Genomic DNA, 23,219 nt, shown 5'->3' with positions numbered 1-23,219 from the left:
CCTATTATTACATCTTTCCGATAGATAAAAAAAATTAATGTTGTCGAACAAATAAACAGTTTTTCTTTATTACAAGTTTCATTTAAATATGAACTGTCCGATAAGCAAAAGTTCAGACCATCTCTCCTTTATCTTTTAACGTAAAGTTTACTTAATTCATGTTGCCATATTTTATATTCATAGGCCCGTTCTTATATATTTCCTTTATAGTCCACTTTTGTTATCCCTTACTTTAGGAAAAGTGAAGTATTAAGTTCACATTATGGGGTTCTCATTATTACATCTTTCCTTTAAAATAAATGCATTTTTTACAGAGATATGGTAAGATTTTTGTAAAAGTAACTAGTATTCACTGCATCTTCCGTTGTGTTTAAAAATAATAAACGAAATGCGGGTTTGTAATTAATTTCGTGAAATAAATTTATGATTTTTTTTTTATTTAAATAAATTTTGCTGTTTTGCCATACTATCAATAAAAAATATGGAAACATGAATTTAGTAAACTCTACGTTAAAAGATAAAGGGAAGATGTTCTGACCTTTTGCTTATCGGACAGTTCATACTTAAATGAAACTTGTAATAACGAAAAACGATTGTGTCTGACAACATCACTTTTTTATCTATCGGTAAGATCATGGTAGAAGAATATAGGTAAACGCGTCGACACAGCTGCTGGGACAATGAACTGTCAAACCAATTTTGGAATTGAAAATGTTGAATGAAAGATTATTTAAATTTTTAAAAATTGTTGAAAAATGTGAATTATAATAGCCTCCGAATGTAGTAGTATAAGAAAACATATAAAAATCTACTTATATTAAAAAAAAAAAAAAAAAAACATTTAAATTTTTTCGACATATTAATGCTCTCAAGCGTTGATACATCTACCCATGGTACAATGAATTCAAGGTAGGGCAGAACTACCATATGATTTAAATTTTTTTATTTTTCTGGCTTAATATGTCAACTTCATTTGCTTATGTGTGTGTCTTCTTTTCAAAAATAAAAAATTGTTCAGAAAATATTCAAATTCGGGTGTTTTCAAAATGCTTATTGCAACGAATGCATCGACAAAATCTACAGTTTTTGTCGCGAAATAAACCATAAGAGATATATAGAACATGATATTGAAAAGAAATTTTGACCATTCATTCAGTTTTCGCGGTTTTAAATTATTTATTCAAAACCAATGCAACAAGTTGTTTGCTTTTTTATTGTTTTGATAGTAATTCTGACATTACAAGCCAAACAATTGCAATTTTTTCAAAGTTGACCTACCTTCTCTTCATTGTACCATGCATCTACCTGTATTTTTCTACCATGGTAAGATGTAATAACCGGCCATAATATGGCAATGCCAGCAAAATGTGTTTAAATAAAAAATGGATAACGTAAATAGTTATTTTATGTTAAAGAATTAAAAAAAGGATTAATTCACATATGGTAATAAAAAATGGATAACGTAAATAGTTATTTTATGTTAAAGAATTAAAAAAAGGATTAATTCACATATGGTATGTTCCAGAAATGCAAGAATGTAAAAGTTTTTACTACGATAATCGATTTCCCTTGATAATATCGAAAAACATTGCAAAAATAGAAGATTCTTGCTGGTTTTGGAACAGACCAATTTTAACCAAGGTAATATCATGCTATAATACGATTACAGTTTTTTTATTTTTTGTTCCTTAATTGTCAAATGCATATTTTTTAGATCTTCCTTAAGTATGGGCCTTAAGAATAAAATATAAAAGAGGAAACTAAAATATTAAGTTGATAAGTCATGTAAAACCCAATTATGGAATGTTTGAATTTTAGTTCGCTTAGGACAAGTATGAAGACAATAGCTCGCCTTGTTTTCCAAAATATTAGTAGATGATTGATATCTGTTATTTTCAGTTAAATTGGCATTTTTTTTTTTTTTTCAAAAATTGTCAGTGTAAGTTTTCATTTTAGTACTGAATTAATTTATATTGTTTTCCCATATTAATTATTAAAAATTGAACAATCTTAATTATTAAAAATTGAAAAATGTTGACGCCTCATAAGCTTTTCGCGTTTTAAAATATTGTGAAAGTTTTAAATATATTTAATGTTCGAAGTTGTCTTTTTCATATTTTAACAAACCACCCTGCCTTCTAATTAAGGTATCATGGAAGAACCATGGTACAATAAAAAGGTGTGCCCGACTTCTGCCAATTTTGTATATATATTTATTGTTTTGGAAAATGAAAATATCATACTTCCAAAACCAATGATTGCACGACACGTACATTGCGGCTCGGGCTTTACACCTATTAACCACTTTAGCCATGACATTCAAGGATTGAACAGTTTGGAACATATTTTTAAGAGAAAATCCAGGCATTTCATTTTAAAAATGAGAAAAAATGAAAACAACTTGTTGTATATAATTTTGAATAAGTCTGACAGGAAGCTGATATAGCTGTATTAATTGTAGTTTTAATTGTAGTTCTACCTCCTTATTGTACCATGGGAAGAACCCATGGTAGAATAATACAGGTAACAGCAAGAGTTTTTGCACGTAACACAAATTTCTTTTTGAACGTAATACAAGTGTTAGAATTATATATCCAAAAATGCAAGCAAAACAATTATTTTTCCATAAATAATTATACCATACGAAGATCTCAAGACAGCGTAGTGGACAGTGCATATCAGTACCATCCTCCTATCAGAAAATGCTATTCATTTTCTTAATGTTCTTAAAATTCCCTAAAGCCATGCATGTACAAGGTGGCGTAAGAGTAAACTTCCGATGTTTTTTGGCTGTAATCAAGACATAAAGGTGAGAATACATAAAATGCTTTTATAAAAACTCATAGCACAAGGTAACCTTCTTAATTCTATTATGTTTTGGTCTGTTTTCTGCACTTGAAATCTCTAAAAATGTAACTTCGATATCTAATTTTACCTTTATGACATCGAAAAAATTGTAGAAATACTAATTTCTTGAACGCTGCTGTTACAATTTTTATAAAATTTACAATATATTTTCATTTTATTCCAATAGTTTCCAAGACTTCTCGCATTACTAAGTATGAATTGTAAAAAAAATAAGTTTATTAAAAATGGACAAAAGCCTTTACAGGTTGTTTTTTTTTTAAACTTCTATTTTGCCCACCAGACCTAAGTTGTTTATTGTTTATTACAAAACAAAAACAGGTCGTATTTGAACAACAAATAGGATATACAAACTATCAAAAACACCCATTACCTTTGCAATATTCGCAAATTATTTCACCCTTTCGGTCTCTTGAGAACAGAATTCTGTATGGATATTAATGATTGGGCTGTACGAAAACAAAATGAATTCTCTTCCACTGGAATGACGTTGATTTATTGATAAAATTATACACCTTAATCAATCAATGTATAAAAACTTGTGAAAATAATTAAATCTTAGTAAATAAAATACATGGTGGTGTTGGAGGTATGTTCACAAGTGAAGTACTTCGAGTAAAAAAAAACATGCGGACAATGTTGATACTCTCAATCTGAGTCGTCGGAAATTTCATAAACCTTTTGTTTAGTTGCTGCTTTCCTTGAATTTATTCCCATGCTTATAAGACTTTGCTGACGAGGTGATGAGCGCTGTAATCAATTATTTGGTATGGAAATTAAAAATGTTCACCGAACCAAAATGTATTCAAAATAAACTTACGGTGGACGGAGATACTTCCACGGCTTTTGATCGTCCACTATTTGCTGTAGCTCCTGTACGTGTTGCATTTTTCGATGGTGTTGTTGTTGCGGCACCACCACGAGCAGCTCGACCCCTAGTCGCTCTACCACGACCTCTTGCGGTAGATACATCTTCTTTTGTATTTTTCGTTGAACGTGTATTTTTCAAAGGTGCTTCGTCACTGTCATTATCACTAACCTCTTGGTAATTAGCCGTCGTAGCATTTCTGGCGACTGACGAACTAGATGTTTTCGTAATGGGATTGGGAGCAACGGTTTTTAACATATGCAAAACATCGTCTGAAGTTATGCTTAATTTGAAATCTTGAAGTTCGGTATCCAGTTGATCTTCCAAAGGCATTTTTTCCATTAAATAATCAACGGCCTTAGCTTTATAAGATCTGTATTTAGTTTTCAGGTTGTATTAAATTTGTGAAGCAATAAATGCAAATGGAAAGAAAATTATAATCACCGTATTAAATTATCAGCTGCGTTATTGTCCTTGCGATCCACAAGTTGATTACACAATTCCGTAAGGGCTTTTGTAGATATAACTTTGAGGGATTTGCTTTCATCAACTTCATTGAAATAACGTTCGACTAAATCCTCAACACGAGTAAAAGATTCTCCCTCCTAAAAGTATAAAATATTTATGAACGAAAGCTGAATATGTTAGTGATTGCTGTGATATACATAAAAGAATTAATAAATATTCGTTCAGTATATCATGAATATCATTAAATTTAAAACTTACAAGTTTCTTATGTTGATTTTTCATCTCTTCTCTATCGAGATTTGAACGCTCCTTCTTTTCCTTCTTAATCATTTTTTTAAAGTGTATCATATCGGCAGGATTTGCCACTCGGTCGTTAAATGTTTGTCCTAAACGAATGCCGTTGAACATTTGTTCTTCGTCATTAAAACAAATCCTCAAACGGACATTGGGCACTGTTGGCTGCCTGGGATGGCCTGTTAGGAGACTTTTCGATTTCTCTAACATTGCTTCAACTCTTTCTTCAGCCATTGCACGTACTTTATTCGAAACATCTCCTTCGTCTAAGCGCAATTCTTGTGCCAAATCTGCAACATTAACTGATTCAAACACGAATGGTCGAACAGTCTGTAGAGGAATCGGCTTCATTTTAAACTTGTCTTTGTAGATTTCTAAAACTGCTACATGTTTGCGTATCGCTTCTCCCTCTGACAGGGAGGTAGGTACTGTAGAACCTGGTTGGCTCACGTAGAAATCCCGTTTTGCATTGAGTTCGGGTTCTATGCGACAGTCATGCTCATGGCCCCATATAACCAAATGCAAAAAGTCTGGCAAAGACTCTTCAGGCAAGTAATTTTTAGGCCCCCTATCAGCGCGGTTCTGATGTAGTACCATTAAGTGAAACCATTCCCCCTCCTCGCCTTCGGGCACTTGCATATGTACTTTACGGCTTTCAAACAGACGGGCAAGGCGATTGTCATGAATGTGGCTAAGGCCATATAGAGCCAACTTTGTGGCACCTTTTTTCAGTATAATTGGTGAAATGTCAATTTTATTTAAATCCGTCCAGCGGCCAAAATAGTTCACCAAACCAGTGGTAGATAATAAATCCAATGTACTCAAACCTCCAAAAACACTGGGATCGTCATGGTTTCCATGTATGGAATATACGGGTATGGATATGTTCAAATTGGGATCCTCATAATTGACACTTTCGTTAACAGAGTTGTGAAAATTCTGACTTCCATCACTTAAAAATTCTACAGATATTGGTCGATCTCCGAAGGTATACATTCGTAATAGCTTCATGCACCTGAAATATATACGTACACATTAATATAATTTATGATTATGTGTTACTAGCAAAATCGTAGGTACTCACTTGTGCAATGCATTTTGTGTCGGTACAGCATCATGGAATAAATCGCCACCAAGAAGTATAAAGTCGACATCTTCTCTCACGGCCAATTCCAACATTTCCTCAAAGGCTATGAAGCTATCTTCACCTAAATGCAAAATAAACAAATTGCCGGTAAATCATGTTCTTTGTTTAGGCGGTAGAAGGGCGGCATCGATTGATGTTTTGTGCCTTACCTCTGATGGCGTCTTTTTCACCGTAACCCAAATGATTATCAGTGGATATCATAATACGCATAACATCCGCCTGATTATCAATTTCGGTTTCATTATTTATGTTTTCGGAATCCATATTTTACAATATTAGGTTATATATTTTAATTATAGCGCCCTTAAATGCAAATATTTTTCACAAAATCACAAACTGCAGCTAATAACAAACGCTAACTGTGCTATTCACGCTGAAATGGTAGCACACATATTATGTATACAAAATATCAAAATATGCAAAATTTGCTGTACAGTTGCAACTTTCGCGCTAAAAACCAATGCAAGGAGGTTCACATGTGGTATACCACATGTTGACATTTACATGTAGTCGTCCCAAATGAATTGCAAATTTGTGTGAATTGCAAATCAGCGATCTGTTCCAGAACCTGCAAGAAAAAATATAGAAAATATAGAAAGAATGTAAAGAATTTACCACGATAAATTGGGTTTCCTTTATGATATTGTAAAAAATGATAAAACTGGTAAATACTTGTAGATTCTGTAACAGCCAATTGTTCAATGACAAAAGTTCAACAAAAATTATTTAACACCTTAATCTTAAGTTTAATAAAAATGTTATGTTAAAATGCCCAAGGGGTGTGCTTTAGAATTCAACCGAGTGGCAAAATATCTCATTCTGCGTTTTTTGTTTTTATAGCGAATATAAGTTTATTTTTATTTATATTTAGAATTCTTAGGAGTAAGTTGAGTTTAGTGGCTATGTTCCGGAGTAAGGTAAGAAAATTGGTATTTTTATACGAGTACTTTTTTAAAAACCCTTAAAACCAGAAAATGGACCCATGGTGTTAAGATCTACATGCTACAGTATAGCCTATATTCTTGCCTTTCCAAAATTGTATCATATGTTCCAAAGATATTTGCGATGAAAATCATAAGATTGAGATTTTCTCCACTAATATGTATCTAACCTTTTTTAAGTAGCCGGACTTCGGCCGGTGCTTAAAATTTTCTCCCCTGTTGTATGTCCAACATCGGCAACGCGATCCATTGTTTTACTAAACACTCTAACAATTGAAGGTTGCCGGCCTTTGGCCGGGGCTTGAGGTTTTCTCTTCTGGGGTATGTCTAATCCGGCAACGCGATACATAGTTTTTCTAAACATTGTAATTTTTGTAAGTAGATGGTCTTCGGTTAAAAAGATCTACACGTAGTTAAAATTTCAGGTCAATTCTTGCAGGTTCTGGAACAGAGCAGTAACCGGCAAAATAATCAAAATGAGATGGATTTATTTATTTTTAGTTCTGGAACAGAGCTATAATTTCTGCAATCGGTTTCAATCCGATAAAAATTTGTATTGTTTATTGTAATTATTCCGAACCCCTCTTATAAGTTTATTTACATTACTGATACGTGTGAACCCTTGATTTATTAAAGACAGCGCGCAGGCCGGGATAGCATAGATTTTCACAATGAACCAAGGAAAATGTTCTAAGGAACTTTTTAAAGTAAATTATAAAGAATTGCCCGAAACGATATGCGTCGAGACGAGATTTATAACAAGAAATGGGGCCCAACAGAAGAAAGATCAGCCTTTGTATTATATGAACGTTAATCGTGGACAAGTTGAGCTGTCCAGGTACGAAGCACCGCATTCACCAAATATGGGAACAAATATTATTTCCAATCAATATAAAAATATGCCAGTGGTTAAAACTAAACAACCAATGGTCACTGTGAGTGTTAGAAATAAAACGCCTGTAACATCGGTAATGCCACCAAATACAAATCTGCAGCCACCTCCATACATGAATACAATTCCACCAGCACAAGTTGTAACCGTGCAGCCACCATTAAATATGAGTATTAGTGCTCCGTATAATATTAGTATGTTGCCGGATGTTTCGAATGTTATGAGCACCGTTTCCACTCCACAGTCAACAGTCACAATACCCTTAGCTAATCCTGTCTTGCCAAATATGGGATTTAATTCACCATCGCTTTTTCTCAAACCTCCGGTGCAAACAAAGGATTCCGAATGTATGACTGAACCCAAAGCTTCAGTTGTACATTTTGGTCAGCAAACTGATGAGCCTATTTCTAAAGTTGACACAGCCATTCAGTGCAATATGGACGATGTTTATTTCTTTGAGGAAATAAATGAAGACTTTAATGATGGTCAAAACTCTTCGGTGCCCCAAAAAACAATAGAAGAGGAAAAAGAAGATTTCTTAAAGTACGTGAAAGAAAATTCCGTGGAATACAAAAATCACTTTTGGGAATGTTTAATATGTGGGGAGGTTTGTAAAAAGTTCAAATATTTCTATGGACACATGGCAGTACATAGAGGACCTCAAGTTTTATGCTATGTATGTGGCCAATACCTAGACCACGAATCACTCATGGAAAAACACAATTGCAAGAATTCCAAACGGATTTGTCGAGCCTTGCTTCGCTGTCCCGCATCGCCATTCTGCAAAGTTGTGGCCATTTCTCGTTTGGAGCTATACGATCACATCAATGAACATAAGAAATATCGCGTTCATAGTTGTTCTGCTTGTCATAAAGCATTTTGTACTGCACAAGAATTTTTGCGACATTTGCTTCTGCGGGCTCAATGCTATACCGATGCTAGGAGGAATCGTAACCGTTTGTATGGACTGAAAACCAAATCAGAAAGACTTTGTAGGGTACGAGTTTCTACTTTGCACACCCTCTCAAATCGAACAACCATGATAAAACGTCCATTAAATACTAGACGTAAAAGTAACAGAAACCTCTGTGAAATTTGTTTTAAGTCTTACCGGAATAAGTTCATCTACAAGCGACACATTAAAAAGTGTGCCAAATTATTTAAAAAACGCTCGTCCAAAAGACCCACTAAAGTATTAAATAATGATAAATAACAATGAGTGTATCTTACAACTGTTCATAACCACACATATGTAATGAATTGCATAGAATGGTTTCCTTTTTCGATCGTCATTTATATCCATTTCAAATATATCTAATACCTCAAGCTACAAAGAATTTAATTTATCCGAATTATTTTCAAATAACAAGTGACGTCATAAACAAAAATTGTTGTATGGTCAACTTTTTTAATTGTTTGTTTCCTTTTTAAACTATTATTTAATTTAATATCATAAATGAACTATTCTCTATTAAGAAATCAATATTTCAGAAAGTATTTTATAATAAAAAGTGGAGTTTTAGGAAATTTTGAAAATTCGATAAAATTTTGTTTAATTGATCTTCTATCTTCAATACTTCTTTTAGCGAAATTTTGATACAAATAAACATATTTTCGTTATTTTATCATTTTATTTTCAACAATTTTAATCATATATTTTTGAGTCTGTTAATTACTCTGAACTCCATGAGCTTTGCTCAAACCTTCGTACAATTGTTTCTTTTCGGCATTGATTTCCTTCAATGTTTGTACAGCCAATTCCAACTGAACCTTTTTCAGGGCATGTGTGCTTATAAAATGTTCAATGAAACCCAGACACATTTCGTCAATTTCGAAATCTTTGGAAGATTTACCAATTGCTGTCTCAATTTCTTCATGAATGTCTCCATTATCCAACGCTTTCCTCAAGGGATTCCTCAATGTCTTCAATGCACTGTCCTCCATTGACGTGTACTGATCAAGTTTCTGCAACAATTCACCATAATTTTCAGAAACGTTATGGATTTTGTAATACAGAGCAATTAATTCGGCAGCATTGCGCAAATAATCTCGTCGAATCATATCATATAGAAGATCATCAATGCACTTGTGCCATGTATAGAAAAATGCCATGGGCCCAAAATGGCGGGTGGAACGCAATTTATCGAACTCTTTGGTTTCATTTAAATGCTGATAGACCTTGCTGCACAGTCGGTGATAGTCGGCTTCATAGGGTTCGTACTGTACAACCAAGCGATCCAAAATGAATTCATATTTATGCTCGTCCAAGCAACGTTGGAAATGCTCATCTTCAAACATCTTTGGTGTTCGAATTTTTCGTCCCGGCAAAGGCACGTATAACTGCTTCATTCGTTTCGCCACATCCATGGGTGCATAACGCAGTGTACCATCCGTCTCACGTACTACAACTTTTCTTTCAGTTGGCTTAATGCCAAAACTAATATCGGTTATTACATATTTCGTATCGGAGAATCCTTTTAAGGCCTTGTCTTCGGAAATAATTTTTTGTGTGTCATCCTTTACTTTAACCACTGGTGGCATTTGAAGCTTTGCCTTTGCTCTTTCAATTGTTCTTTGAAATTCATCTTCCAACTCTTCGGTCGTCATGAATTTGTATTCCGAGGAAAGTTTTTGAACTGTAGCCTTTCGAAACACCTTTTCAATCTGTAGCTGTGTTACCGATTTAAGTAACTTTTGGGTTTCCGGATCGGTAAATAATGGCTGGGGATCTTTATCATACTCCAATGTTACACCCTTGATAGCGGCATTTCTGACTGAAGTTTTAAATACAACATTTTTTAAGTTGGCGAGTAGATGCACTTGCTTGATTGCATGCATTGTTAATGTTAAACTATTTCCGTATTTTTCTATATTATCCTATGTTTTGTAACAAATTTTCCAAATTACTTCTAGCCAGCATGCACCTACTGAAAATATCGATTGTTACAGCTGTTCTTTGATATCGATGAAACTAGCAACATGTCTTTTTAAATAGAAAGGCAATGCGTATGATGCTCTTACTTATCAGCGTTACCTACAATTCGACGTAGCGTACAAAATTTTGAAATTCACCCCCATGGTGAAATTTTTTTCTGATATATCAGATCCATATCTTAAAATCAATGAAATAATAACTTTTTAAAATTTGATACTTTATTAAATTCCTCCCCCCGACGTAATAATTCCAAATCACCAACATTCACATTTTTATACCCTCCACCATACATAGTATTAAGTTCGTCATTCCGTTTGTAACTCATCGATATAATAATCTTATTTCCAACAATACATAGTATTAAGTTCCTCATTCCGTTTGTAACTCATCGATATAATAATTTTATTTCCAACAAAGTATATACATTCTTGATCAGCGTAAAATTCTAATAAGATTTAGCTCTGTCTGTCCATCCGCCTGTTGTAATCACGCAACAGTTAAAACAAATTAAGATAGAAAGCTAAAATTTTGCACAAATCTGTCTTTTGTCTGCAGGCAGATCAAGTATATATATCGGTCCACGATATTGTATAGCTCCCATTTATCGGTACCCCCGACATTCGGTATTATGATGATTTTAGCCACATTTTTCAATGGAATTGTCTGAAATTTTACACAAAAAGTTCTTTGTGAGTACTTTGCCCCCCGAAGAAGAATTGCATTTATAGGTCTACGATATTGTATATCCGCCATATAACGGTACCACCGATATTCGGTATTTTGATGGTTTTAGCCATGGTACAATAAAAAAAGTAAGGTAGAGCTACCAACTGATTAAAATCGTGCCCGACTTCGTGGTTTTAAATTATTTATTCAAAATCAATGCAACAAGTTGTTTGCTTTTTTATTGTTTTGATAGTAATTCTGACATTACAAGCCAAACAGGTAGACCTCTATACTTGCAATTTTTTTAAAGGTAGCCTACCTTGTATTCATTGTACCTTGGATCGAACTATTTAGATCATATTTTTGAAAGAGAATCCAGGGCAATTCATTACTTTTTTGCGCTGTTTAGTTGATTTTAAAAATGAGGAAAAATATTGAAAATGTGAAAACAACTTGTATGCATGCAAATTTGACAGGAAGCGGGCATAGCCTCAGGACTGTATTTATGTATGTATTGTACCATGGTTAATCCGATATTCGGAACCCCCGATATTCTCATAAGAAGTTCTTTGTAAGTACTTTATCCCCTATGAAATATGTGAAATATTATATCAAACAAGTAAAAAAGCTGCAAGTTCTGTCTGTTTCTGTCATAGGTTGCAGTATTCATTAAGAACTTCAAATACAAAATTTTAAATAATTCCCGTGAATAAAATCGCTAAAATCATCAAAATACCGAATATCGGGTGACACCGTTATATGGGGGTTATGCGAAGACGTGGATCTACATGGCCCTATTTCTGTTTTATTTTGTAGTATCTGTTACGAACTTCAAATACCAAATTGAAAACAATTCCAGTAAATAATATCGCTAAAATCATCAAAATACCGAATATCGGGGTAGACGGACGGACGACGATATATAGACATAGAATTTTATGCTAATCAAGAATATATGTACTTTGTGGTTCTAAAATGTATATTTAGATGTGTTACAAACGGAATGACAACCTTAATATACCCTCCATACTATCATGGTAGAACTAAGAAGGTAAAGTCCTATGTTTACTATTTTTTCCAAAATTATTCATTGGACATTTCATTGTCAAAATTTAAATTCATAAATACCTTGCATACACACAAATCAGAGATGGGAACCTGGTTTCTATGGTTAATTACAGAAAATTCAGAGCTGGGAATGCTTATTTGAAATGACTGATCTTAATTTTACCATGCATACTAGGTGGAAGGTATAAAAAATATTAAAAATTAATTGTTTTGTTTACACTTTTGGACGTATAACTCTGACACTTGTATTACGTACAAACAAAAACAAATTTGTGTGAGGTTGTTGTTACCTTTGTTGTACAACACTTCCTGTTACCCATATTATTCTACAAGTGTTCAAAAACATATGGTCTGTTCCATGGAACAATAAAAAGGTATATATGTTTCCTTATACTGCGTCAAATTTAAATAATTTTTCATTAAACATTTTCAATTCCAAAAGCGGTTTGACAGCTCATTGTCCCAGCAGCTGTGTCGACGCGTCTACCTACATTCTTCTACCATGGGTAGAGCTCATGGCAGAGAAATACAGGTAGATGCATCAACGCTTGGGAGCATTGATATGTCAAAAACTTTTAAATTTCTTTTCAAATATAAGTAGATTTTTATATGTTTTCTTATACGACACAGATCGTGGGTTGTTCAGATATGCATTTTTCAACAATTTTTACAAATTTAAATAATTTTTCATTCAACATTTTCAATTCCAAAATTGGTTTGACAGTTCATTGTCCCAGCAGCTGCATCAATGCGTCTACCTATATTCTTCTACCTATATATTCTAGCGATTTCCAAATGACAAGCTCATATAAAATGTCTACATTTGGTTAGTAGCATTGGCGACAAAATCAATAGTTATTCACCATTAACATTTTCTACAGGGTTATTAGAACTGTTGTATCGTGTGGGCTTACATTACAGTTCTCGAACAGACCAAGTGTGAACCCGCTATAAGGCCTGACTTCGCCTCCGACAAAAATATCGATTACTATTTTTCTATTCACGATAGCTAACAGACGATCTTTGTATCCCTATTGATGAAAAATATTGATAAAGCGGAGCAAACTTGTAATTTACGAAAAAAATAAAAATAATCGTAATAACGCAATAAAGTCGTAATGGATTCCTGCCAAACAAGGGACGAACAGGAAGATACACCTATTACATTGCACACACGAACTACAAATGGTAATAAACGTAAACGTCGATGTTCCCAAATTTCAAATGAAGATGATCAGACACCGTACAAGAAGACAACACCTAACGAAGATAATGTAGACAAACAAAGCGTAGAAAGTAAAATTCCGCTGATAAATGCAAGTGCTGAAAACAATGAAGACGATGCAACTAATAAATCCAATAGTACAACTTACTATGATGAAGACCAGTTCTCGTTGGAACACTTTTGTGATGAGTTGCTATATGAAGTCTTTAAATTTCTGGATACCTGGTCGTTGATGACATTAATGAAGTAAGTGTGCAACATTGATTTTTTAATACATTATTGATGTTTGATTTGTTTTTATTCCCAGCGTTAGTAAGCGATTCCAGAAATTTGTATTAGATAAGAGACTGTGGGAAGATATCGACCTCAGTCAAGAGCCTTTGCCTCTTGGTATCCTGGAAGATATGCTAGAGCGTTCACACGAGAAAACACGCAGTATTAAATTGAGGGGACCATCACCCTCTCAACACATAGAGGGAGAAATACAGCATTTTAACATAACACTGCGTAATTCATTGACTACAAGGTGTACAAAACTACTGACATTGGAATTATTTGGGGTAACATTGGATTTTAATTTGGTATGTATCGAAAATGCAAAATTTATCTAATAGTAGATTGCATTTTTAACGTCTTTGTTACTGCCAATTTATGTCTTATCTTATAAAAAGAACACTACACGGTACAGATTAGTAACTTTCTAGTTCAAATTAGAACTTTTCTGTAGAATGTCTAATATAATAAGTTACGAATTGGAAGCAATTGTGCTCGCCTTTAGCTCTTTTTTGATGCATTGGCATAAATAACTTATGATTTAGTAGACACGGTAATTTTAAATCTTTTCTTCTGTAGCTAACATTTAGTGACTTCCCAAAGACACTAAAACGACTGGTTCTTAACAACTGCCATGTACGAGTCGACCCCAGCAAATCAATTTTTACTGGCGTTGATGCCATTTTGACTAATTTAGACGAGTTAGCGATAGAGAAAAACAGTTGGTTTGACCCTTACTATGTGATGCCTATATCGAAGTTACCTGCACTTAGATATTTAAGTTTGAAAGGTTGTAGCCAGATGCAAGAGTTTATTCCATATGGAAGTATAGCTGGACGTCATGGATTTAAACAATTGGAGGTAATATCAGACAAATAGAATATATAAAATAGCTTACGTTTTTTTTTCAATTTTAGGTGCTTGATTTGAGTAACACTCCTTTGAATGACTCCGACTTGCAATGTTTTAATGCGGTGGAAACTCTAAAAGAAATTTACCTTCAATGTCCGGAATCGGATGAAACGCAGACAGTTTCTACATCGTCCTCCAAAAGAATTCCAATTTCTAATGGAACATCAATAACTAAAACCACTCTAGAAGAACAAGAACCTTCAACGTCTTCAAAAGCTCCAGTCACAAACAAAGATCTGGATGATTCACCTTCAACATCATCATCATCATCAAATTCGTCTCTATCATCTGGTACTGATGTCGAAACATCATCACCACAGTCATCAAACAGAAATAGCCAGAGCGATACGAATGTATCTTCGGTATCAAATAATGCCTCAGCTAATGTCATACCAATAGTAGGTAGTAATGCCCCAACAGTTAGCAGATTTTTACCACGGCCAGATCACATTATTTGCCTTGATCTACGCAATCGCACATCGCCTAATGCTGTTCACATAAATATTAATGTTAGGGATCGTAGCAACTTTAGGCATTTGATAATGCCCGGTCAGCAACCAGGTAATCAACAACAGCAACAGAATCAACAATCACCACCACCGGCCTTTGAACAAATGATTAGACATAATCTCTTTTGGGATATCATAAATCCTCTTGGACGTGTAACAGGTGGTGGTGGTCCAGATCGACTATTCGGCGAAGAGAATGAAATGGAATTTGGGGCAGGAAATCATGATCCATTTAGCATTTTATCAAGACGACCTATACAACGAGGTAGTATATCTGATCGTGGCGTATGTTGTTTCGGTCGTACCCGTCAACCAGTCCATCATGGAGTTATCTGGATACGTTTTAATAATCGTCCGAGTGAAAATCGTTTTGAGAGGTTTAGCGTTCGTGATTATAAATACGTTACAGACGTTTCACTACAACACTTGGTACAGTGTTCGCCAAATCTTGTATTTTTGGACGTCAGTGGTACAAGTGTAACATTAGACGGTATTAAACGTTTTAAGGAATTGAAACCTGAGTGTAAATTGGTGGCGGAACACATAGCAGGGGCAAGCGTTCTTTGAAACCTCTAAAGTGCAATGGCTATATAATGCTGATGATATGCATTTATATCTTGATATATACTTGTAGTGAATGCGTAGAAAGGTAAGATAATTTTTTATAGTTAAAATCGAAATGTCCGGTTTAAAAAACGTGCAAAAACAAGCTCGGTGTAATTGTAACACATGTTTTTACATGTTTTTGTTTTGAGATATATAAAAAACTATTTTTCGTTCATTCTAGTTGCTTATTTCCTTCTCATTGTTATCAATTTCCGAAGATATTTCTACAATAACTATTATCAACATGTGTTTTTTATTATATTTCCAGATCGTAAGTCCAACGTACGGCTCAATGTCTACCTGTAATCAAATGTAATTGAATATTTTACTTTCCTCATCATACATTACAACAATGTAAGGAATAGTTTAGCAATATAAAAATTATCTGAAGCATCGGCAATGCCACCGCAGAGTGGAAATTCAATTGTGCCCTCACAAACAAACTTACTGTGATTACCGAGAAATAGTTTGCTGTTGTGATGGCATGGAATACACAACAACAAATTGTAATGAAATACCTAAGTGAATGCCTATTTATTTCGGAATCTGAGTTATATGTTCGTTGCTTCCCTCTGTATCAATTATATATCTCCATATTTTATTTGATCTAATAATTTATATATATTAATTCTTAATAGTTTGTAGTCTGTATTCATGTATGTCTTCTCCTAACAATACAATAAAGCAAACAAAAAGGATTTAAATCCTTTGTGCAATTGCATATTTTGTAAATTATATTCTGGAGGATAGATAACTAATATACAAATCAGATGAAATATAAAAAGTATTAAAATTTTAAATATTTTTTATTTTAGAATTATGTTAAACTTTGAGCATTTTAGTCTGTGTACTTTTTCAGGAATATTTACTCACAAAGTTTTTGGAGAGAGTAAAACAATACTAACTCATTTATTAGAAAAAGTGAAAAAGTATATAAAACTATGGACAAATGACGTTTTTGCATAGTCAACATGCTGATTTAAGTAGTCAACCTACTCGATTTAAAAAAAAAAAAACATTTCATCGTTTTACAAGTATTTCACTTGATTATTCCTGCATTTTTCGATGTCATCACGTAATTTTTACATATCTTTCTTCATGGAAAAATTTTAATTAACAAATATTAGTTCATGATATTTTTGACGTCCTTGTCTACGTCTACAACAATCCAAGTTAGCCATGCCAATTTAGATTAAACATTAAAATCTTGCGCACTCAATTATACAGGGTGATATAAAATCTGCAACAAAGTCGAACGTCATATTTTTTTTTTAATTTTATTGAATGAAACTAAAGAATGTCGGAAATAGCATAAAATTTTAGGATAAGTTAAGATTTGTTCGTATTGGTCAACTTTGGCACGAAATAATGCCTTCAAAACACCAATGAAACCGTCACACGCTGGCCGAATTTTACTCTGCGGTATTTTGGTCCATTCCCGGCGAAGCTCTCTCTGGGGTGATCGTCGCTTTGGTATTTTTTAGTGCCAACCTTGGTATCCGGAGATTTCGGTGGCCATTGTGCGCTGGAAATGAAGCGAGGAACCTCATTTTGTAACCAATCTTGGGTGGCGCGTGCTGAGTGCGATGGTGCTGAGTCCTGTTGGAATGTCCAAGGTCTGCGGCCAAAATGTTTGCGTGCCCAAGGTTTTAATACACCCTCCAGAATATTTTCGCAATAATATTTGGTATTTATTCTGATGCCACGGTCTATTAATACGAGCGTAGAGCGACCATCGGCTGTTATGGCGGCCCACACCATCACCGTGGCCGGCGCTTGAGTTCTGGTGACCAACCGATGGTGCACATTTTCAGCTGATCTCTTTGGAAACTAAACACGATCATTTTGCTTGTTTACAAACTGCTGGACAACAAATGTTTTCTCATCGGAGAAAACCAAATTAAATTCGACAGTTCACCACTTTCGGCCCAACGAAGCAACTCTTTATCTCTTATGAGTCTATTTTCTTTCCGTTGCGGTGTAAGTTCCCGGCCACTGCGACGCGGGTTTCGATCAAGTCGCTTCTTGACTTTTCGAACCATTTCTGCTGATGCTGTTGTTTTCTTCCGTCCACTTCCTTGACGTCGGGCTACGCTACCAGTATCACGGTAACGAGCGATAGTACGAGACACAAAAGATTTATTCACATTTAAATGCTGGAGTGCTCCAACGATAGCCATTTGTGGTTTTCCAGCCAAATATAAAGAAATAACACTATCACGCTTGTATTTCATCACGAATACACTTTTTTGCTGAAAAATTCTCACCAAGATGCTTTTGTACGCTTGCAAACAATATAATAAGCTGTCACTGCAATAATTTTAAAAGTTGTCGGTGTGGCTTAGAAATGACAGCAGTCTGAAGTTGGTTGCAGTTTCTTTATCTCTCCCTGTATATACTCAGAACCTGCAGGAATGAACAATTGTTAATAAGATAACCGGATTTTCCTTTATGGAATCGGAAAAAATTTGCAAAACTAGCATCCGTTTGAAGATTCTGGAACAGAGTTTATATCAAAATGTATATAATTCATATATTTGGCAATTCAAAATTCATAAGAAAATGTAGGAATTTTTTATTTTGTTGATGCAGCAATACTGCCTAATTCGTCTTCATTGGTTTCTTCATCTTCGTCGTTTTCAGATTCAGATTCAGAATCTGAACTTAGACAATCGGCAATTTCACCCGTAAAGAAGAGGACAGCTTTTGGTATAACACGTTCCTTTAAGTAGAACCCTAACTCAAAGTCGTTTTGTAATATTGCCTATGGGGAAATGTTAAAGGTTTGCTAGAAAATCGTTAGGAATATACAAAACCACACAACTTACATTAATATCCGAATAGGTTGGATCATTTGGATTTTCTGGTAATGTTGGCGGATCAAAGAAATCGAAAAATGATGTAAATGCTGTAAAATACATAAAGTTAGAATGAACTTTTTGCTTAACTAAAATATCAAACTTACATTTTTTCTCCTTCTCCTTTTCAGGATTTTTCCAATCGATTTTACATCCCTCACATTTATAAATCTCAGCTCCATCATAAGAAAATGGGTCATCAGGGTCCGGCAAGCAATTGAGAAAATAGGTTTTCGTTAAAATACGATTTGTAAAATAATCGTTCGGTTCAAAATAAAATTCCAAGATAAATTTAACAGATGGTTCATTGTACAACTTGGAACGTATATCGGCTAGGAACTTGAATTATATGAAACATTTCTCTTTAATGTGGTTTGAAATATAAACATTTTTGTCTATAATTACCACTAAAATTTTCTCATCTCTCTTGCTAATGAATTCGGTATATGAAGCTTTCAGAACTTTCAACCAGAAATTATTAACATTTCCCATTTCGCTGGGATCACCGCCTTGATTGTGTTTTTTGAAGTTTCTATAGGAAATTACGTGGAAAGTGAACACATTCTTTATTATTATTTCTGTATGACGATACAAAAGTCTACTCATTGGAAGAAGCACCAATTCCATGTTTATTTTTTAATTCAAATATAAATTAAAAAAAAAAACATAAAAAGGAGTTCACTTTCAAATCGTCGCACAAAAACAGGTCATTCTAGTTTCCTGTACTTACTCCAACAATTGTAAACGTTTATCGTAGATAATATCATGTTTACTTTCAAATGATTTCTCAAGATTATATATGCCATGTTGCAGATCAACATCTAATTTTATTGTATCCAAATAGAGTTTTTTCATATCGGCAATGCATTTGGTCTCCTTTTCTGTATATTTTGTATCCTTTTCCTGGCGAGACTCGTATGTTTTGGTTATATTAAAAAATGGAATACACAAATTATTTACCAGTTGCTTTTTCTTTTCCGTTAATGCTGGAGTTTTTGGAGTCTTTGTGGAACTGCGAAGTTTAATATCCATATTGTGGCGATAACGTTTTCTATTTGCCAATATGAAGTAATTATATTATATTTTGTTGTGGAGTTTTTCTACAACGATAATAAAATGAGCAGTTTGACATAAAAATCTATACATACGTTTGTATGTTATATATATGCAAATGAAAAAAGTTTAGATTGGCAAACAAGTGTATTCCAAAGACACCGGGTAAACTGGGATTTAGAATAGAAACAGATATTTCTTAAAAGAACGAGAATATTTAAGACGCTACGTCACTAAGTATATATCTGAACTACCACAGAGAGGGGTATAAGAATAATAAATGAGGGGTATAAACAAAGGGTGTCACAAGTAGAACTCAGTTTTTATACCCTATACCACATAGTGGTAATGGTATTATGGCTTTACGCATTTTTTGTAACATAGAGAAGGAACGAGATAGAGCCATAGTTACTTTTGACGATCTGCATAGAATTACTTTCTGAGTCGATTTTTGCATCACAAAATGCAGGTCGCATTTATTATCCGATTGTGATGAAATTTTCCAAACAATATCTGTTTGGCCCTAGTACGAACCCTGTTCAAAAACAGTCCGTCTGTCCATGTATTTTTGTGAAAAAAATGCAGGTCGTATTTATTATCCAATTGAGATGAAATTATCCCAACAATATTTGTTTGGCCCAAGGACGAATCCTATTGAAATTGGTGAGAATTGTTTCACATTTATATATAGCTCTTATATATATCTTCCACCGATTTCGGGTTAATTGTACACTAAATGGCCAATATCAATCCAATCAGTAAATGGCCAATGTGTCAAATGAATTTTGGCACATCCGACCGAATTCAGTATAGATGCAAGTACATCAAATTTGGTGAAAATCGGTTCAGGTATAGCTATAGCTCCCATATATGTTTCACCCGACTTGGTGTCCCTCATATTCGTAACATGCACTCCACAACAATGATATTTGGTACAAAATATCTTATAGAGCTCGGAAATACCTTTGCAACATTTTATCGAGATCGGCTAAGTTCTGTATATGGCTCCCATGTACCGGGTGAGATGAAAAAACTGCAACCAACTTCAGACTGCTGTCATTTCTAAGCCACTCGTCCGACAGCTGTGTAAAATTATTCCAGTGAAAGCTCATTATATTGCTTACAAGCGTACAAAAGCATTTTGGTGAGAATGTTTCAGAAAAAAGTTATTCGTGTTGGAATTTCAGCGTGATAGTGTTATTTCTTTATATTTGGCTGGGAAACCACAAATGGCTATCGTTAGAGCACTCCAGCAATTAAATGTGAATAAATCTTTTGGGTCTTGTACCATCGCTCGTTACCATGATACTGGTAGCGTAGTTCGACGTCAAGGAAGTGGGCGGAAGAAAACAGCAACATCAGCAGAAATGGTTCGAAAAGTAAAGAAGAGAAACCCGCAACGTCGCAGTGGCCGACAAATGGCCCGTGAGCTGAACATGTCGCAATATTCCATTCGGCATGTATTGAAAAATGAGCTTGGGGCAAAGCTATTGAAATTCCAAAAAGTGCAAGAACTTACTCCGCAACAGAAAGAAAATAGACTCAAAAGAGCTAAAGAGTTGCTTCTCTGGCCTGAAAGTGCTTAACTGCCGACTTTGGTTTTCTCCGATGAAAAAATATTCGTTGTCCAGCACAAAATGAGGGTGTATTATGACCTTGGACATTCCAACAGGACTCAGCACTATCGCACACAGCACGTTTGTAACACCTCGAAATATACATTTTAGACCCCACAAAGTATACACATATATTCTTGATCAGCATAAAATTCTATGCCGATCTAGCGATGCCCGTCTGTGGAGATCACTCTAGCTTACGAAAGAAATGAAGTAGATTACTCAAATGTATATTATGTCGGCAGGACTTTTGGTATTGAAAATGTGCCATATAGGTCCACATTTTCGTCTAGTCCCCATATAACAGTACCTTCCAATATTCGGTATTTTGATGATTTTAGCAACATTATTCACCGGAATTGTTTCAAATTTTGTATTTGAAGTTCGTGATGGATACTACAGCATAGGACAGAAATTAGTCTGTGCAGGTCCTCGTCTTCGTATAGTCCCCATATAACGTTACCTCCCAATATTCTGTATTTTGATGATTTTAGCGACATTATACACCGGAATTGTTTTAAATTTGGTATTTGAAGTTCGAAATGGATACTACAGCCTAAGAGAGAAAATTTTCTGTGCAGGTCCACGTCTTCGCATGGCCTCTATATAACGGTACCTCCCGATATTCGGTATTTTGATGATTTTAGCGACATTATTCATCGGCATTGTTTCAAATTTGTTATGAATTTGTTCTTAATGAATACTGCAGCCCAAGGCAGAAAATTGTCTGTGCTGGTTCGCATTTTGGTATAGTTCCCATATAATAGTACCTCCCTATATTGATAATTTTAGCTACATTATTTACGATTTTTTTTTCAAGTTTCCCATTTGAATATTGTAATGGCTTGTGACATAACTTTCCTATGTAGGCCCCCGTCGTCGTTTAGACCTTAATATGATGGCTACATTTGGTATTTTGAAGATTTTAACGGAATTTTTAACGTTATTTTTTGAAATTTGCCAAATTCGTTCCAAATGGTGGAGGGTATTCAAAGTTCGGCCCGGCCGAACTTATAGCTTTTTTACTTATTTTAATATCTGTGTTTTATTAAAAATTCAAAAATTACGTTCTTGTTGGGACACCCGGCATCAATGGCTATGTGGAAATTTGAAGTTTTGGTGATAACAAAAACGGCAATAACTCCAAATACAAGGACAAAGTTAATAGATATAACCTACATTCCGTTAAGGGTGAAAGCGTAAAATTGTTAAACTCGTTGAAAACGAATTACATCGAGTTACAGACATGCATATTTTCTTTTATATTTCGAATATTTCGAATATTTTGAGACTTGAAAAACTACTAAGAAACCATTGTCATTCAAAACACGATTTGTATAATTTTCAAATGATTTCCCCTGTTTTGCATCTCATCGTAAATAGGTCCACAGTAAATGCGTTTTTAACAAATGTTGTGATTGTTTTAACTGCTATGCTCGACTTGTTTCGAAACATTATGTAAGCGTGTCATAACAAATCCACGCTGACACACGTAGCCGACAAGGAGAAGAAAAATCACAAGGGAACGGGAGCACGCCCCAAAATATTCTCAAGCTTGTTGAATGAACAGCAACAATAACATTTAGCAGAAGGTCCGCTAATTATGGGTTACATTTAATTAATCCCTTATGTAATTTTTTTCTGGAAGTGGTTTGTGGCTAGCGGGTTGCAGGAGACTCCCTTCCGTATTGCAAACATTTATGTGAAATGCGCTGACACGTACCAGTCCACTATTTCCTTAGCGAAATGGCATATAATTAAATAGGGAAATAACTGCTCGGCATATCTGTGTATGTAACGGCTGAACTATTTAAATTCGCCGAGACATTTTGAACGTGGAAGTATTCGTGAGTTGTTTTAGTAATTAGTTTGAACAGCATAATGAAGGGAGCTTTAAAAATGAAATATCATAATTTGGTCGAATGTAGACAAGATTTTGAAAGGAAAAAACTTTAAAAGATGTAGAGAATTAACAGATGCTGTATAGAAATAATGGATTCTTACAATTAACTTACATAATATT

The 23,219-nt window shown here is 34.4% G+C and overlaps 5 protein-coding genes across 5 annotated transcripts; 2 read left to right on the top strand and 3 right to left on the bottom strand.

Moving 5' to 3' along the window:
* Window positions 1-3,334: 3,334 nt before the first annotated feature.
* Window positions 3,335-6,040, bottom strand: LOC101898545 (double-strand break repair protein MRE11). The gene is made up of 6 exons (XM_005184540.4): window positions 5,792-6,040; window positions 5,580-5,703; window positions 4,460-5,510; window positions 4,178-4,338; window positions 3,686-4,106; window positions 3,335-3,615 (listed from the first exon to the last, which is right to left on the bottom strand). The coding sequence occupies exons 1-6, from the start codon at window positions 5,904-5,906 to the stop codon at window positions 3,514-3,516; spliced, it is 1,974 nt and encodes a 657-aa protein (XP_005184597.1). The 5' UTR covers window positions 5,907-6,040; the 3' UTR covers window positions 3,335-3,513.
* A 1,154-nt stretch (window positions 6,041-7,194) lies between these two features.
* LOC101899418 (zinc finger protein 710) lies at window positions 7,195-8,812 on the top strand. The gene has a single exon (XM_005184545.4). The coding sequence runs from the start codon at window positions 7,255-7,257 to the stop codon at window positions 8,686-8,688; it is 1,434 nt and encodes a 477-aa protein (XP_005184602.1). The 5' UTR covers window positions 7,195-7,254; the 3' UTR covers window positions 8,689-8,812.
* A 274-nt stretch (window positions 8,813-9,086) lies between these two features.
* LOC101898718 (small ribosomal subunit protein mS22) lies at window positions 9,087-10,419 on the bottom strand. The gene has a single exon (XM_005184541.4). The coding sequence runs from the start codon at window positions 10,311-10,313 to the stop codon at window positions 9,144-9,146; it is 1,170 nt and encodes a 389-aa protein (XP_005184598.1). The 5' UTR covers window positions 10,314-10,419; the 3' UTR covers window positions 9,087-9,143.
* Window positions 10,420-13,149: 2,730 nt separating this feature from the next.
* On the top strand, window positions 13,150-16,385 carry LOC101898883 (uncharacterized). Its single transcript, XM_005184542.4, has 5 exons — window positions 13,150-13,615; window positions 13,677-13,950; window positions 14,222-14,503; window positions 14,560-15,712; window positions 15,938-16,385. The coding sequence occupies exons 1-4, from the start codon at window positions 13,263-13,265 to the stop codon at window positions 15,628-15,630; spliced, it is 1,980 nt and encodes a 659-aa protein (XP_005184599.1). The 5' UTR covers window positions 13,150-13,262; the 3' UTR covers window positions 15,631-15,712; window positions 15,938-16,385.
* A 1,791-nt stretch (window positions 16,386-18,176) lies between these two features.
* On the bottom strand, window positions 18,177-19,645 carry LOC101899587 (nucleosome assembly protein 1-like 1). The gene is made up of 6 exons (XM_005184546.4): window positions 19,488-19,645; window positions 19,258-19,430; window positions 18,933-19,059; window positions 18,635-18,866; window positions 18,498-18,577; window positions 18,177-18,433 (listed from the first exon to the last, which is right to left on the bottom strand). The coding sequence occupies exons 1-6, from the start codon at window positions 19,557-19,559 to the stop codon at window positions 18,245-18,247; spliced, it is 873 nt and encodes a 290-aa protein (XP_005184603.1). The 5' UTR covers window positions 19,560-19,645; the 3' UTR covers window positions 18,177-18,244.
* Between the last annotated feature and the right edge of the window lie 3,574 nt (window positions 19,646-23,219).

Source organism: Musca domestica, unplaced genomic scaffold (genome assembly GCF_030504385.1).
Source record: "Musca domestica strain aabys unplaced genomic scaffold, Musca_domestica.polishedcontigs.V.1.1 4, whole genome shotgun sequence".
NCBI classification, from domain to species: Eukaryota; Metazoa; Arthropoda; class Insecta; order Diptera; family Muscidae; genus Musca; species Musca domestica.
This window is presented reverse-complemented; position numbering and strand designations above follow the sequence as displayed.